Source organism: Cucumis melo, chromosome 9 (assembly GCF_025177605.1).
Source record: "Cucumis melo cultivar AY chromosome 9, USDA_Cmelo_AY_1.0, whole genome shotgun sequence".
NCBI classification, from domain to species: Eukaryota; Viridiplantae; Streptophyta; class Magnoliopsida; order Cucurbitales; family Cucurbitaceae; genus Cucumis; species Cucumis melo.
Window position 1 is genome coordinate 18531475 of NC_066865.1, and position 18617 is coordinate 18550091.

An 18617-nucleotide genomic window follows, 5' to 3' on the forward strand; every position below is an offset into this window, starting at 1 on the left:
TGACTTTAAAGATTCTTAACAAATATTAATAAGCAATTGTCGTTTTTTTTAAAATGGTTAATTGAGTAATAACTAATTCATTTATTGTTGAATAACAATATAAATTCATCTTTGTTAAACCAAAAATGAAAATGGAGGAAGGTTTGCAATTGAACATGCTAGTTACAAAAGTATATTTCATCTTTTAGTACATCTTTTCTTTGATGATCGCGATTCGGAATTTAGAATTTGGTTCTTTCTATTTCTATTGGCTCCCTCCATCATAATTAATTTCTATTTTATTGAATTACAGTATATAAATTCAGATTTTATTCTAGCAATAATGAAAATTAATGAAGGTTTACATTGAACATGATAGTTTTAGAGGTATATTTCTTCTTTTAGTGCATTTTTTCTTTCATATGATCATAATTTGGATTTTAAAATTTAGTTTTCTCCTTCTTTTTGTTGGTTATAGATTTGAAGGTTGAAAATATTGAAAGGAACTTGAAAAACAAAACAAAGTGTAATGATACATGAATAAAGTTGTGTGGACAATATTTGGGTAAACAAGGACAATCTAACTATAACTCTAAAGCAGAAGAGATGAGAGAAAGAAGATAACGTCGGAGGGAATTGTGAGTCCTCAATTGAGAGGTTGGAGATGGTGAGATTGGAAGAGGACATACAAATTTTGTTTATTATTCTTTAGTTTAATATGATTATTCTTTATATTAAACAATTATCGTACCAACTTAATATCATTTTGAGTTTATTTTCTCATAATCTAATGATAGAAAATCACATTCCTAAAAATAATATAAAATAATTAGCTATGAGGTGGAAAGAGAAAAGAGATTTAGAGACTTAAGAACTAGCGAAAAGGAGTGAGAGATTAGAACGTTAGACTATAAAAGAAAATACAATATTTGTTTAAATCTCTTTTATTCTATTTTAGTTAGAGGGTACTATTACTTTTTATATTAAAAAGTTATCATATCATTTTGTGTTATTTCACTCATATTCTAGCAATAGAAAATAATATTATCTTGAAATAATAAAAATTAATATTATCAGCTTTTATTTTTAGATTTTGTAATTACAAGTTAAAATGTTCTTTTCATTTAGAGATAATAACATTCAATATTTTTATATTTATTGTCTTATTTAATCCATGAAAATTGACCTCTATTCTTCTACCACTTTAAAATATATTTTCATAGTAAAAAAAAAAAAAACATTCAACTTTACTTCCTATCATGAAAAATTAATTTAAACAATTTATTTTTATTCAATCAATTTGGTAGAATTCAAAGGGTTTTGAATATAAAAAGTTTTATTTATGAATTGAAATATATTTATATATGACCACTATTCATAATGCGTCAATCACTATTTTAAAATTTAATTTTACGATGGTAAAATTTCTATGTTTTGTTGTACAATGATAAATGTCGAGCTATTATCGAGTAAGAAATAAATAATATTATACTTTTAAAAATGGTAAATACATTTTTTATGTAAAAAAGAAATAAATCATTGATAAGTGAAATAGACAATAACAGGAAATATCTTCCCAACGGAAGAGGAAGAAAGATAAATTATAAGAATTAAAATTAGACTTAGAATTTTGCATGTCTAAAAATCGTAAATACATTTTAAAGAAGAAGTTTGCATGTATATATCATCATACAACCGTTTGCTCGCCTTTTTTAATTGTTCGTATAAGGTTGTCATATTTATATGTTTAATTTATTGTTCAATATATATGTTAATAGTTGAAATTTAAATGGTTACATGTTTTATTCTAATGACCAAGATAATAAATCTAAGTTTGTTATCTATAAAAATAACAACATTAAATTGTAACTTATACGTAACTATGTAAATTAAACAAAAATTTATGTAGTAGGAAACAAAAGGAAAAAAAATAGTTATACTAAAGAAGAGAGAATAAATATTTGGAATAAAACTGAATAATATATTTATAATTTAGGTAGAAAACACACGTGCATTTGCACATGGTAATGAACTAGTTATAATAATTATGACTATAGTAACTGACTCAGTAGCACTTAAATTTTCAATTCAATATCAATTGATTAAGGAATAATCAAACACAAAGTTATTAACTGAGGTTTGTTTGGTAACCGTTTTGTTTTTTGTTTATTATTTTGAAAATTAAACCTATAAAAATTCATTTGTTATATACATCCTACCAATGGTTTTAAAAAAACCAAATATTGAAGAAAAAAATAGATTAAAAAAAGGAAAATTTTTATGAAGGTAACAAAACACTAAACTATTTACGGCCCGTGTAACAAAGTTCATAAAATTAGTCAGTTTTTAAATATTCCAAGTTTGCCCTTTCGTCCTGTTCTCCTCTTCACTGCGATTTCTTTTATCGTCTTCCTCCTCGCTGCGATTTCTTTTATCGTCTTTCTTCTTTTCCTCTTCTTTTTTTTACTGCGATTTCTTTCCATCATCTTTTTTTCTTTCTTTACGTCATTTAATCTTTTCATCATCTTTCTTTTTTTCCTGTTTTTTTTGCTGTGATTTCTCTCCATCGTCTTTCTTTTTTTCTTTTTTTTTCATTGCGATTTTTTTCATCGTCTTTCTTCTTTTCCTTTCTTTTTTTTCCTTTGCAATTTTCTTTCCATCATCTTTTTTCTTTTCTTCTTATTTTTTAAGTCGTTTAAATTTGGCTAATCAAATCTAAACTATCGGGTACAAAAAAATAGCAGAATCTAAAAGATCGTGTATAAAGAATCTTGAAAAAAATCATTTAGATTGGAGTAGCCAAATCTAAACGATCGTGTAACCAAACTAAATGATAGGATTAAAAAAGTAATTGCCAAATTAAATGACCAAATTTAAACGATCGTGTACCAAAAGAAAAATAATTTGTCTACCTAAATCTAAACGATCGTGTAACCAATTTTGAACGTAACCAAATTAAATGATCGTGTAACTAAATTAGATGATAGAATTAAAAAAATAATTGTCAAATTAAATGACCAAATCTAAACGATCGTGTACCAAAAGAAAAACGATTTGCCTACCTAAATCTAAATGATCAAATCTAAACGATCGTGTAACCAAGTTTAAACGTAACAAAATTCAACGATCGTGTACTAAACAATAGCCAAATGTAAACGATCATGTAACAAATATATTACGCGTGCGTTTTGTACCAAATATATTACGCGCGTTTGTTGACGGGACATTTTTGTTATTTTACACGATGGATCTGAGTTTTTTTCATTTTCAGAATTGTTCTATACAATGTAAGATTTTGCCACTTCGTTCTATTTGTAGAAAGACCCTTACAAAAATTGTTTTTGAATTTAGAATTTGGTTAAAAATTTAATTATTATATTTAAGAAAGAAGCAAATGGTTGAAAGATATAGAAAACAAAAAATGTACTTTATTTTAAAAAACAAGAGCAATACACAAAATGGTTACCCAACAAGGCTTGAATAAATAAAGACACATTTGACAACTATTTGTTTTTTGTTTATCATTTATTAAAATTAAGTAGGTCTCCTCTTAATTTTTTACATTAGAAGAAATCGAATACTAAAGCAAGTTTCAAAAACAAAAATTAATTTATAAAAACAACTTTTTATAACTTTTAAAATTTGGCTTGATTAACGAAAACTTTGTTAGTAAATAATATACCAAGAAGTTTAGAGGTAAAATTTTATGTCTAAACTTAATTTTCGAAAACTAAAAACTAAAACCAAAAGATTTACAATCCATTTAGTAACCATTTCGTTCTTTGTTTCGGTTTCTTAAAACTTTGTTTATTTCCTCAACTCTTTACAATGATTTGCATCATTTTAAGTACAATGATTGAATTCAACCAAAATTCAAAACAAAAATAAATTTCTAAAAGACGTTCAAATTGTGGCTTAGGTTTTTTAAACCACCAACAAAAGATAGATTGCAAACAAAGAAATTTGTAGATAAAAATAGTACTTGTAGACTCAATTTTTAGAAACAAAATAGTTACCGAACGATACCAACAAAATTAAAATTTTAGAATGAACTTATTTGAAAACCACCTTGAACTTAGTAATTCAACCCATATTTTGTTTTCGAAAGGGAGGTTTCAAACCAATCACGCTTTGAAGTTCATACAACAAACTCAATATCTCAAGATTATATTCAAATGATACATTTTCATTTTCAAATTAACACCAATAACAGTTATACAAAAGCTGACTCAGTAACAAAGAGTAGCAACTTTGCAGTAACAAATTTGTAAACCAATTTCACTAAAACCTTTAACGTTGAAGTACATATGGCAACCAAAAGAAGAAGGTTACATTGGGCTGGCATTGCCATTCTAAACTGCTACATGAGAATGCACCTAAGAAATCCCAAGCTCCATGATTTTTGAATTCCTCTTAGAATTCGATTTTTGGTTCGCATCCTCCTTTTCTACTTCTTCTACAAGCTTTAGATTTGATAACGTAGAGCTTAATGAATCGTCACAAACTACAACCACTGTTTCACCAGTTGCAATATTAACCGCAGATTCTGATGTCGATGCATCAAGGATTTGGGCTGCTGTTAATTCCAACTCAAGCTTCTTAAACACCTCCTCAATATCTTCTTCATCATTCGGAATTGAGGCAGATGGAACTGAATCTATGATACCCAAAGTCGTGTTCAATCAGAATGAACAAGTTTTAAGTTTTAAGAGATCGTTTAAAGATTAGAAACTGGGCAAAATAAAAAAAACACATGTACCTATAGTATTTGCAACTTGCTTTTGTATATCAATGCTTGTTTCTAGTTCCTGCAAACTATGTTGGAGTTGATCCCAATTAACCTCGTGTTCTTTCATTACTCGAGCACCAATTTGAATAGCCTCAGAAACCTGCCAACAAAGTATGATATTAAGTATTAGTAAATCTTAGCTACATACCAAAACAAGTTGTACTAGTGGCTCAAAATTTGTATTTGTTTTTTAATGGTTTCAAGCTAAGAGTTTTTCAATTATGTCATTTTTAGAGAGGCAAAGGAACGGGCAAAACACATTCCACTTATCAAATAAGAAAGCTGAAGATGGTAACCTACTGATTTTGTCAATTCGGCATCTCCAATAGCATTAAGGACTTCCTCCACTCTGTTGAAGAGAGATGCAACTTTTTCCCGACTTTCTGTGGTGATCTTCAACTCTCTTGCATGTTTCAATGCGGCTTTTTTGTTTCCAGACTTCAAAGAAACTAATGCGGATTGTTTCGACCTGCAACAAAAAATTAGTTTAATCTTGTAAAGATAATGAGCTATCTAAAAAGTTAAACTTTACGAGCTTGTTGAAAGATGAGTTATTTGTTATATATATTATACAGTCATTACACTCATCTTACTCCCAAATATCGAAAAGTTCCATCATGCCTTCTTTTTAACAACCAGAAGTTGATTGCGGTACATTTCAAGGGAACATTTTTAGTCCATGATAAAACTGAACACTCTTGATACAGGCTCAAGTGTTTCACCCCATCTTATTGTGAACTACTCATAGACTTCTTATCAAGTTAATGATGGGATTCAATATGTATGCAACCATTACTAAAAGGATTTAGTACAATTTATAGAGAAAGTGTCGAGAGCCATAAATAGTTACACATCATAACGCTGGTTAATCGCATCAAGTTGTTGCTGAAGCTTTTCTGCTGTCCAAACTAAGTGCAAAATATCATAATCGAGAGTTGTGATTCCAGGAACTGTCGTTGCTGAAAAAGAGACCTTTACACCCTAGTTATTACAAGGAGGAAAAATAGGAATGAAAAAGAGCTCAAAAGGTGATAACTCATTGAAAAACTAAAAAAGTCGATACAAATTTAAGACCGGTAGCATGTAAGGATCCTATCATGGTACATTGTTTACATCCTTTAGCATTCATCGGAGTTTAACTTATTTATTTCTTATCTTACAACCACTTTTCCAGTAAAGTCAAGTCCCTAAGCTGGCTGGACAGCCTTACTCAAAAATCAGATCAATTTAAATTTTTATCTTTATAAATTATAAAAATAATCCAAGAATGCGCTTATATGAAGAATGAAATATGGAAAATGACATAATGACATACCTCTAGAAGTTTCGTTTTTCCCTTGGAGAGAAATTTTGCTTTACCACACTCAATCAAGTAACTCAAGATAACAGTTGCTTCATCAGGTCCTCCACAAATGTTTTGGAACTTCACCATTGTAATGATATAAGACGAGGTCCAATTACTAAGAGATAAACACTTGATAACTTCAGTTGCTCTATCCTTGACATGGAAATATTTCATATTAAACTTATATGAGTAAGAATCAAAAGTGATGAAAAATTAAGACAAATTTTAAAGTAAATTCCAAAGCAGAATTTAATGATTCAAGTCTGGAAAAAGTAGAGAACCTAAAAAGGATTTTTAAAAGAAAAGGAGAGAAGAATTAAAGCATATACTTGTAATACACAAGCAAGAATTATATAATCATCACGAAGCAAACTCTCAGGATTCTTTTTAGATGTACCCATCAAATTGCTTAGTCTTTTAAACATGTAGGAGAGTTGGCCACTCCTCGGATCCAGCATGTCACTACGTCTTATGATATCTCCCCCAGTATACATTAGATGCTGAATGAAATGGTGAACTATTCAGATAAAACAATAACTAAGTGCAATAAATTAAAAATAGAAAACAATCATCTTAGTTGAAAGAAATACCAGAACATGATCAAGGCACAATGGAGTCAACCCTCCTCGAGAAAACCATTGATTCTTTATTTCAGAAGGTTTTATAATAAGGAAGTTGAGTTGACGGGCAACTGTGAGTATCAAATCCCTCCAAAATAAGTACCTAGGTTCCCAATCAGATTTTTGCCCACTAAATGCCTTAAACCGAGCTGTAGCCACCACTTCGTCATCCCAGTCTAGGACTTTTTCCCTGATGAACTCTCTTACACAAGAGCCCTTTGATTCCTTTTCCATTTTGTTACCACTGTTCACGCCAAAGAACAGCGACGGAACTGCAACCTAGCCAAATCGAACTGTGTAAACCATGAGTTAGCAAAAATGTGTATGATAATTTCGGAAACTACCTTTACATGTTTTCAAGTAATTTCAAATTGTAGGTTAGTACAAAAAGATCCTGACCTTCCTATTGTTCGTCAAGCATCCAACACCTTCTAATCACTTAAATAAGATGCTTAACACGTCATACCCACCCAAAGATAATTCCAACTAATAATTCCATTGTGTGCAGCAAATATAATTCTGAGAGAGCATTAAGTGTACAGAGAAAAAAGTCCTTGCATTGAGAAAAATTCTCCGCTACTTGATGCCAAAAGTTGGTAACCAACAATAAAGGCATCTGGAGACTGGAAGATTCAAATCAAAGAAATTCCTACAGAAAGCGAGAGAGACAGGGAGAAAGAGAAATAAAGACAAAATCAGTACACCCCGCAACTATGAAACACCTAACCTAGTTTCCCCCATGGAAAAGGGAGATCACTAACCCATCCCAGAGTGTTCAACTTCAACAAGTATATAAATCTTTTAACACATCCTTAGAACCCAATGATAGAAATACAACCAATAGAATGGATTTTGATTACACAAGGTCATTAAACTTTTTAAATATATTCATTATTTAAGCACTCTTCCTTTGGCTTAGATATTTGCAAATTTGATCATTATATATGCTACCTGACATCACTACTACAAAAAAAAAAAAAAAAAAAAAAAGTTTACTCTATGCTTTTTACATGTCAAGTATTTGTTTACTCAATGCTTTTCAATGCATCAAAATCTAGTGTCAAGAACAAGGGAGGTTTACTTGACAGTTTTTAAGCATCAAGTAAATTATACTTGACACGTATAAACTGTCAAATATATGAGATTACTTGACAATTTTTATGCGTCGAGTAATCTGGTATCAAGAATAAGAGATTTTTTTTTACAATTTTTATGCGTCAAATAAAATTGTACTCAACAGTTTATGAACATCAAGTATATAAGATTTGTTGATATTTTCTATATGTCAAGAATTTGTTTCTTCTTGACATGCTTTGCATGTCAAGTTTTTTTTTTCAAATGAAAAATTATATATTTCTAAATATCCATATAATTTATCATGCACCTATTTTGAAGTCCAACAATGACAAACATAAGTAAAGCAAGAGAGTACACAAATGTAATAAACTGCACATTTATTGAATAATTGAATCAACTCAAACTTCCCATCAAAGAACTAATTATATTTTAAATGATCCATACATATAGTTGGTCATTACATGCTTAATTACAACATATATGTGCAGCTCAAACTTCTAAAAATAGTCTAAACTTCCCATCTATGTCCAATATTAACAAAATATACGTGTAGCCTAAAGGTATACCATATCAACACTTGTCTTTCACTTATATCCAGTATCAACAAAACCTATCTATCTAACTTAAAATATAATTAACATAATCATATGTAGCCACCCAAAAAATCAGCAAGCTACATTTGCACTTCATCCAACTCAAATCGATATATGAGCTCCTTGTATCAATTTGATATGAAACCCAAAATATTAAAATTAATACTTTGATTACTTGAATTGTATAAAATAATTCAAACAATCATTTAAACACAACATAACGAATTGTAGGTCAATATTGATCATCAATTGTTTAAGGAAAGAAAAAATCAAGACATACTTGCGGCAATGGGCAAGTCTAATATTCTGTAAATGAGGAAGATCCAGAGAAAGAGAAACATAAGTCAAAAGACTGCAATTATCAAGCTCCAAAACCTGCAATAAGTCTCCATACCATTAATAAACAATGGAGCAAGCCAATGCAATGAAGCGGTGAGTACATTTCTTAGTAACCATAGAGATTACAAATTTACAGCTATCCACTAACAACATTTAAAATTCATTTAGTTAATAAGAAAAACAAACTTTTTGTTGCCTAATTTTCTTGAAAAAGGATTAATTTTGTTATGACGTTCTCTCATTAGTGCTTTTATAGAGAGAAAAATGAACTTTTTAAACACTATATTTATATATATACTTTCATTCTCAAGATGTGCACTCAAGTTTGTTTGTGTATATAAACACCATATTCTTAAGATCAATAGTTATCTCATATTTGATAAAAAATTGATCAAGTAAAAAACAATAATAATGATCGATAATCAACCATTGAACATAAGCAAAGAGAAATCAGAAAGTTCTTCCCCCTCTGTTACCTTCCCATTTTCTATTCTTAAGATCAATATTTATCTCATATTTGATAAGACATTGATCAAGTAAATAACAATAATAATAATAATCAACCATTGAACATAAGCAAAGAGAAATCAGAAAGTTCTTCCCCCTCCCCATTTTCTTGATTTTTCATCGCTATCATTTCAAAAACTGAAAAAATATTGAATATAATTTACTACTATCACTTTTCTATTGTTGATATAACACAATCAATTTCATAGAGGGAAAAGAAACTATTATGATCTTTTCGTACATAAGCTTAACTTCCCAATGATTTTACACGAAAATTGAAGAACAAAACACCCTAAGAAGTATTTTTTGAGACATCATCAAACACCTTACAAGCATAAACCAAAAACCCACCCTATAAGTAAAATCCCCCATTTTTCAAATTTCTTAACACAAATACCATATAGCAATAATAGAAATTCAAACCCTTTCAAGGGACATATAAAACTAGAATAAGGTCAGCTTAGCAATTAGCCACTGATTTTCGAGACATTTCATCAAACATCTTAGAGCATAAACCAAAATACCCACCATGTATGTAAAAAGACCCATCTTTCAAATCTTTTCACACAGACACCATATATAACTCCAGGAGAAGTTCATTCCTCACTCAAAGAAAAGGGAAAATTAAACAAAAACACCATATGAATTAGCCTTTGATTTTGGAGACATTTGATCAAACATCTTGCAAGCATAAACAAAAAACTTGTTACATTGTGGAGACCAATTTTACCTAAACCAATGGCACAAGTTTAATTGTGCTGAAAAATCACTCACATTGGTCATTTGCACTAGGAGAAGTTTAGTCCCCATTCAAAAAACACAAAAAATTAGAACAAAAACACCTTATGAATTAGCCTTTGATTTTGGAGACATTTGATCACACATCTTGCAAGCATAAACCAAGAACTTGTTACATTGTGGAGACCAAATTTACCTAAACCAATGGTACAAGTTTATTGATTGTGCTGAAAAATCACTCACGTTGGTCATTTCAATTACAAAGCCAATTCCTTATTTTTTTACTTAACATTTAAGAAAGATTGTGGGTGGTGAATTAATCTCATTGAAAGAAGAAAACCAGTGGCAGTGAACACATCTATAAGAGAAAATCCAAGTGTACAAGGAAAATATAATCCGTAATATAATTCAATTAAAAAGTTAAAAGAGGAACATACAAAATCAATTTGTACTGAATTCAAACGACGGATAATGAATAAACAATTACCTGGTGCTTTCTGAGCCTTCTACGAGTGGCCCTGGTCTTCTTTAGGCGCAGATCAAGCGGTAAAAGCTTCTTCTTATTGTAAGCTTCCCTCAACACCGCCTTTTTCTTCTAAGAAATTACTGTCAATACTTGAGCAATCGACAATCTCACTACCTTGCTGCAAAATAAAAAACATAGAAAAATAAGATAAACTAAACAATAAGACGCATTGTGGAGGACTAATTCTCAGAAGCCACCGTTAGGGTTTCAGAAAGTGATCCACACCTACATTACGCTTGCGAATGAGGTAAAAAAACCACGCTAATAAGACTAACCTCATGTTCTTCGTAGTGAAATCGACGTTGGGGGACAAATGGATTCGCTGCCGTTGGAAATCTTCGCCGGCCTCGAATCAGTGGGCAATAAGGGAGACGCCGACCGTGGTGTGAGAACAATCGACGACCAGGCGTGCGGGAACGTTCGTGGCGCGAGAATGCCCGACGACCAGCCGTGCGAGAATGATCGACGACCTGGAGCTTGGGTGGTGGAGTGAACGACCGTGCGATTGGAAAATTTTGGTAAGAGGAAGAAGAAAGGTTTTCGGGAAATCGGGGGAAAACGAGAAATTGGGAAAAAAAAAGGGAGTTTTTTTTTTTTATTTTGAAAAAAGAAAAAAAAATATTTAACCATAAGTGTTACTTGAGATTTAAAGTGTCTGACTAAATAAAATTAATCTGCACGCTTTTAATCTATCAAGTATCAAAAAAATAAAAAAGGGTTCAAATTGACGAGTGTACATGACAATGCATCGCTATGTACACACTAGATATGTGTACTTTCAGGTCAGCTAGATTTGTGTACTTTCAGGTCAGCTAGATTTGTGTGCCTAATGGCCAACCAGTTTTGGTTTTAAAATTGCATGCATAGTAGTAATGACCCTGGTTAAGGACCTTAAAGAATCGGGTTGTTACATGAAAGATATTTAGTTCCTAATTGTATTGATATCTCTAACTTGCAAAGAAGGCGATGTGAAACTAGGTGTAATTTAATGTTATGTCGGCTCCTTCGAATTTTGTAGTTTGTCTTTGTTGTTTTCTATCTACTTGATTATATCTTCTAGTGGGCTCATTATTGAAGAGTAGGCAATAAGTTTAGAATGATATTCTGCTTTTGAAATATTATGGAAAGTGTACCCTTTGTTCTCCCTTCTCTTGAAAGATATTGCCAACTTGCACCAACGTGGTTTAAGATAAACTCTTGAATCATCACTTGGATTTAGCAGCTTTATTATTTCCCTCTATGGTTGCCATTAAAGGTGAAAAAAGGGAGATGCATCATGCTTGCAAAACTTATGGAGAAAAGGTTATCCAGAAGTAAAATTTTAAACTGACAAAATGATGACGACAAACTATCCTGTTACAACTGAACCCTATTATTTTTGGTTTTACTGTATTATGGTTTTGATGGTAATTGAAGAGGATTTCTCGATATTGACATAAATTAAATTTTCAACCGTTTATCTTTTTGTAATTTTGTTTGCTCCCTGAAGTCTTTTACTTCCTATTATTTGGTTGATCATCTCTTTTTTTGTTTCCTCTAGGGTCACTTGGATTTATTTACCTTCAATGTTTCAACCATCACACATCACACATCACACATCACACATCACACATCATGATATGTAAATTAAAGGAGTATTTTAAATAATGAAACAATATTTTCACTAAACAACTAACATCTTTAATTAATTGGAACATGAACTTTAATTAATTAGTTTTTTTCATGCTAATTGAGTGTAATGAGAAGGATTAAAATCCACATTTTTAGAGGGTTGTTAAATAAATATCTTGATATGTCATCTTTACGTTTGGTGCAAATATAATATCTATCTATCTATTTACATTCAATTGCTCATAGTATAATAGCTTAACATTATAGTTGATGGCTTACAACATGAGGCCAAATGTGAAAAATGGAAAATAGAATCCTAAGTTGTCCTGGGGAAAAGAAGACAATTTTTTGAATTGCGTACAATAGTTGTAATTCGGTAAAAGGTTATTTGAGGGATAAGGTCAACTAGAATTCTTCAATTTCAGAGGATGCAACTCATATCGAAAAACTTTTGTCAGTCGCTTTTCTATGTTTAGAATTGATCAACAACCTTGAACACAAATATAGATAGGAAAGAACTCTCACCTTATCACTATATGTATTCTATATAAATAAACACATCGATTCAGGAAACATAAATAAACCAAAGACATAAGTTGTGGGATCAAATATGTTTAAGCTTCAATGGCTTGTTGCAACTCTAGCTTGCTTGACTTTTTGCATAGGGGATAATGTTTCATATGATTCAAATGCGATAATTATCAACGGAGAACGACGTATTATCTTCTCAGGCTCAATTCATTATCCACGCAGCACTGAAGCAATGTGGCCTGATCTTATTCAAAAAGCTAAAGATGGCGGACTTGATGCAATTGAGACATACATTTTTTGGGATCGTCACGAGCCACAACGACGAAAATATGATTTCTCTGGACGTTTAGATTTTATTAAATTCTTCCAGCTCATCCAAGATGCTGGACTTTATGTTGTCATGAGGATTGGTCCTTACGTGTGTGCCAAGTGGAACTACGGAGGCTTTCCAGTGTGGTTGCACAATATGCCAGGAATCCAACTCCGAACTAACAATCAAGTCTACAAGAATGAAATGCAAACTTTCACGACAAAGATAGTGAATATGTGTAAACAAGCCAATCTCTTTGCTTCACAAGGAGGGCCAATAATATTAGCTCAAATCGAGAATGAGTATGGAAATGTGATGACACCAGCTTATGGAGATGCAGGAAAAGCATATATCAATTGGTGTGCTCAAATGGCTGAGTCTCTCAATATTGGCGTTCCATGGATCATGTGCCAACAAAGTGATGCCCCACAACCTATCATTAATACATGCAATGGATTCTACTGTGATAACTTTACTCCAAACAATCGTAAGAGCCCAAAGATGTTCACTGAAAATTGGGTGGGATGGTTTAAGAAATGGGGCGACAAAGACCCTTACAGAACTGCAGAAGATGTAGCATTTTCTGTGGCAAGATTTTTTCAATCTGGCGGCGTCTTCAACAATTATTACATGTATCATGGAGGCACCAACTTTGGAAGAACATCGGGAGGTCCATTCATCACTACATCTTACGATTACAACGCCCCACTTGATGAATATGGGAACTTGAATCAACCTAAATGGGGGCATCTCAAACAACTCCATGCATCAATCAAGTTAGGAGAGAAGATTCTCACTAACGGCACACGCTCAGACCAAAACTTTGGTAGCTCTGTAACTTTAACGAAATTCTTTAACCCAACAACAGGGGAGAGGTTCTGCTTTTTAAGCAACACAGATGGAAAAAATGATGCCACCATAGATCTACAAGCAGATGGAAAATATTTTGTACCAGCTTGGTCTGTGAGCATTCTTGATGGTTGCAACAAGGAGGTTTACAACACTGCAAAAGTAAATTCTCAAACATCTATGTTCGTGAAGGAGCAAAATGAGAAGGAAAATGCACAACTCTCGTGGGCTTGGGCTCCAGAACCTATGAAAGACACACTACAAGGAAACGGTAAATTTGCGGCAAACCTTCTTTTGGAACAAAAAAGGGTCACGGTTGATTTCAGCGACTACTTTTGGTACATGACGAGCGTTGACACTAACGAAACATCTTCACTTCAAAATGCGACTCTCCAAGTGAATACAAAGGGTCATGTGCTTCATGCTTTCGTTAATAAAAGATACATTGGGTCGCAGTGGGGGAGTAATGGCCAGAGTTTTGTGTTTGAGAAACCGGTTCTACTAAAATCAGGAACCAACACAATAACTCTTTTGAGTGCCACCGTTGGGTTGAAGAATTACGATGCATTTTATGATATGGTGCCAACGGGAATCGATGGAGGTCCCATCTATCTAATTGGAGATGGAAACGTGAAAACTGATTTGTCATCAAACTTATGGTCTTATAAGGTTGGATTAAATGGAGAAATGAAGCAAATTTACAACCCAATGTTCTCACAGAGAACAAATTGGATTGCAGTAAATAAAAAATCTATTGGAAGGCGAATGACATGGTACAAGACTAGCTTTAAGACACCTGCCGGAATTGACCCAGTAGTCTTGGACATGCAAGGAATGGGAAAAGGCCAAGCTTGGGTAAATGGGCAAAGCATAGGCCGATTTTGGCCATCTTTCATTGCTGGCAATGATAGTTGCAGCGCAACATGTGACTACAGAGGTGCATACAACCCTACCAAATGTGTGGGAAATTGTGGAAATCCTTCTCAAAGATGGTATCATGTTCCAAGATCATTTCTTTCGAGCAACACAAACACATTGATTTTATTTGAAGAAATTGGTGGAAATCCACAACACGTGTCGGTTCAAACAATCACAATAGGAACTATATGTGCAAATGCTAATGAAGGAAGCACCTTAGAGTTGTCTTGTCAGGGAGGACATGTCATCTCTGAAATCCAATTTGCTAGCTATGGAAATCCAGAGGGAAAATGTGGTTCGTTTAAGCAAGGTTCATGGGATGTGAAAAATAGTGCTCTTTTTGTGGAAAAAGCTTGCATTGGCATGGAAAGTTGTTCAATTGATGTATCCGCGAAGTCATTTGGATTAGGCAATGCTACAAATTTATCTGCAAGATTGGCAGTTCAAGCACTATGTGCACAGAATTGATGAATAATAGTGTAATATATGTGAATAAATATTAATTTTTTAACCAACTATGTACCTTTATTTCCTTCTTTTTCATAGAACATGGTTTCTTAATCACAAACGTATAAGAAACTATAAACACCTTGCGGTCTATTAATGATAGACCGTACTGAAAAATATTGGTCTATCACTGATAGCCCATAAAAGTCTCGATTGGAGTCTATCATTAAACTTTGCTACATTCGAAACTTTATTAAAACGTTTTTATGTATTTAATTTTTATTTTTAATTAAAAGAAATATAGCCATACATGCCAAACCCCTCCCCCCTCCCCCCGAAAGGGAAATAGAGGAATAAATTATGAATCTTGGGCTGTAGCGTGAAACCCCCAATCGTGACATCATCTAGCTTACTCTATCTAACCCTCTTGACGGCCAACCACCGAACGCAAACTTTATTGCCGCAAGCCACATCGAAACGTTGCTCTACTGTCGGTATGGCCAGACCACCGTTAGTTTTTTCTCTCTCACTCGAGACCTCGCCACATCCGCACGCCATAATCAGCCAACAATCGCCTCCAACCATCGTTTTCTTTTACCAGTCACCGATCGGATCACTGCCGGTCGCCCATTCTCTCCCTTTGGGAGTTTCTTTCTCTCACGTGTGCAGAAGAGAAACCCACGAAGTTTCTACCGCAATCTTACGCCGATCTGCATCCAGCTACCATGACCCACAGTTCCAACGGATTTGATTTGAGTAATCCACTTCGTTTCAGTGTTGGAATTGAAAGGTAGGAAACATTTCGAACCTTATTTAGCAAGGTTGTGCCGTTCTATATGAGTTTCTTTGGTGGTGTTGCTCCAAGTCACTTTTGAGCTCAATTTTGATGCTATAATTTGTGTTGCCATTATTAATGGTTCCGAGACAATTTCTTGACAAAGGACAGCTTGGGTAAAACATTCAAAAACTTTTTTTTATAATGAATTTACAGCTTTGATCAAGGGGTATGAAAGTTGAAATTTGTTTTGGGTCCATATTTTAGAATTTCAAAAGGGTTCGGTAAGCCAAAGGAAAGATTATCTAGATATATATTAAGTTTCAACCTCCTAGAATGCCTTTGAGATAGGAAAAATGTAATGTAATTAAATTTTAAGGCATGCTGAGAAACTTTATGCGATGGTATGTGTGGTTTATGACTGACAATTTATAAGAACGTGCTATAAAGTTATAAGTTACTATGATATGATTATATAATGTGAGACCCCTTGTTGCACGTTGCGTGTATAACTCAGTGGCAACTACCCTTCTACTCATCGCTATGTACACACTAGATATGTGTACTTTCAGGTCAGCTAGATTTGTGTGCCTAATGGCCAACCAGTTTTGGTTTTAAAATTGCATGCATAGTAGTAATGACCCTGGTTAAGGACCTTAAAGAACCGGGTTGTTACATGAAAGATATTTAGTTCCTAATTGTATTGATATCTCTAACTTGCAAAGAAGGCGATGTGAAACTAGGTGTAATTTAATGTTATGTCGGCTCCTTCGAATTTTGTAGTTTGTCTTTGTTGTTTTCTATCTACTTGATTATATCTTCTAGTGGGCTCATTATTGAAGAGTAGGCAATAAGTTTAGAATGATATTCTGCTTTTGAAATATTATGGAAAGTGTACCCTTTGTTCTCCCTTCTCTTGAAAGATATTGCCAACTTGCACCAACGTGGTTTAAGATAAACTCTTGAATCATCACTTGGATTTAGCAGCTTTATTATTTCCCTCTATGGTTGCCATTAAAGGTGAAAAAAGGGAGATGCATCATGCTTGCAAAACTTATGGAGAAAAGGTTATCCAGAAGTAAAATTTTAAACTGACAAAATGATGACGACAAACTATCCTGTTACAACTGAACCCTATTATTTTTGGTTTTACTGTATTATGGTTTTGATGGTAATTGAAGAGGATTTCTCGATATTGACATAAATTAAATTTTCAACCGTTTATCTTTTTGTAATTTTGTTTGCTCCCTGAAGTCTTTTACTTCCTATTATTTGGTTGATCATCTCTTTTTTTGTTTCCTCTAGGGTCACTTGGATTTATTTACCTTCAATGTTTCAACCATCACACATCACTCATCACACATCACACATCACACATCATGATATGTAAATTAAAGGAGTATTTTAAATAATGAAACAATATTTTCACTAAACAACTAACATCTTTAATTAATTGGAACATGAACTTTAATTAATTAGTTTTTTTCATGCTAATTGAGTGTAATGAGAAGGATTAAAATCCACATTTTTAGAGGGTTGTTAAATAAATATCTTGATATGTCATCTTTACGTTTGGTGCAAATATAATATCTATCTATCTATTTACATTCAATTGCTCATAGTATAATAGCTTAACATTAAAGTTGATGGCTTACAACATGAGGCCAAATGTGAAAAATGGAAAATAGAATCCTAAGTTGTCCTGGGGAAAAGAAGACAATTTTTTGAATTGCGTACAATAGTTGTAATTCGGTAAAAGGTTATTTGAGGGATAAGGTCAACTAGAATTCTTCAATTTCAGAGGATGCAACTCATATCGAAAAACTTTTGTCAGTCGCTTTTCTATGTTTAGAATTGATCAACAACCTTGAACACAAATATAGATAGGAAAGAACTCTCACCTTATCACTATATGTATTCTATATAAATAAACACATCGATTCAGGAAACATAAATAAACCAAAGACATAAGTTGTGGGATCAAATATGTTTAAGCTTCAATGGCTTGTTGCCACATTGAACTTTATTGCTGGCAGTAGATACCAATAATATTAATGAATTATTGCCGCAAGCCACATCGAATGCAAACTCTATCACTTTTGACTCTCACTTTAGATACCAATCCAAAGTTTTTAGCATTTAGACAGCTCGAAAGGTCAATAATAAGAATAGGAAAGGGTCTAACTAGTAGTCAGAAAAAGACGTCAACGAGTTCTAGTTCTTGTCGCGGAGCGGGGGGAATTTCTTCCTTTTTTTATAAAGGAGTCATCTCTAGCTACTATTGCTGAAAAGGATTCTTTCCAATTCTATGCACTCCCTTATTGTTTACCCATCATTTTTTTTATAGTAATGGCTCTAGATTCACGAAAGCAGAAGAGTCTCTATTAAGAGTGCATCTGCCACTTAAAAGTTGATAGCGATCCCACATAGCAATTTTAGAGCATTGATGAACCGTCTGGTGCTTCAATAAAGACCATTAATAAGGAAAGAGGGACTACCACTCTTAACTAGCTTGTCGCAGATTGGCTGTTAGTAGGTTCATTGCCTTGGCCAATCACAACTGGAGGCAATAAAAATAATCAGACTCGACCAATCCATAAAATGAGAGGTGAAAAGAATGTTGACGAATGCCCACTACATGGAGCACAATTAATGAACAAGGT

At 32.8% G+C, this 18617-nt stretch overlaps 2 protein-coding genes across 8 annotated transcripts; one reads left to right on the forward strand and one right to left on the reverse strand.

The window, feature by feature from the left end:
• Positions 1 to 4144: 4144 nt before the first annotated feature.
• Positions 4145 to 11051, reverse strand: LOC103503835 (uncharacterized). 7 transcript variants are annotated; one of them, XM_051090345.1, is made up of 11 exons: positions 10789 to 11050; positions 10475 to 10631; positions 8684 to 8778; positions 7133 to 7382; positions 6704 to 7012; positions 6443 to 6613; positions 6084 to 6266; positions 5619 to 5749; positions 5069 to 5237; positions 4739 to 4868; positions 4145 to 4636 (listed from the first exon to the last, which is right to left on the reverse strand). In XM_051090345.1, the coding sequence occupies exons 5-11, from the start codon at positions 6965 to 6967 to the stop codon at positions 4356 to 4358; spliced, it is 1329 nt and encodes a 442-aa protein (XP_050946302.1). In that variant the 5' UTR covers positions 6968 to 7012; positions 7133 to 7382; positions 8684 to 8778; positions 10475 to 10631; positions 10789 to 11050; the 3' UTR covers positions 4145 to 4355. The 7 variants fall into 7 exon arrangements, with proteins under 7 accessions (XP_050946302.1, XP_008466443.1, XP_008466452.1 ...); XM_008468221.3 differs by having other exon boundaries at positions 6704 to 7026; XM_008468230.3 differs by lacking the exon at positions 7133 to 7382.
• A 1683-nt stretch (positions 11052 to 12734) lies between these two features.
• LOC103495047 (beta-galactosidase 7-like) lies at positions 12735 to 15200 on the forward strand. The gene has a single exon (XM_051089568.1). It carries the CDS (start codon positions 12735 to 12737, stop codon positions 15198 to 15200), a length of 2466 nt encoding a protein of 821 aa, XP_050945525.1.
• The last annotated feature ends 3417 nt before the right edge of the window (positions 15201 to 18617 follow it).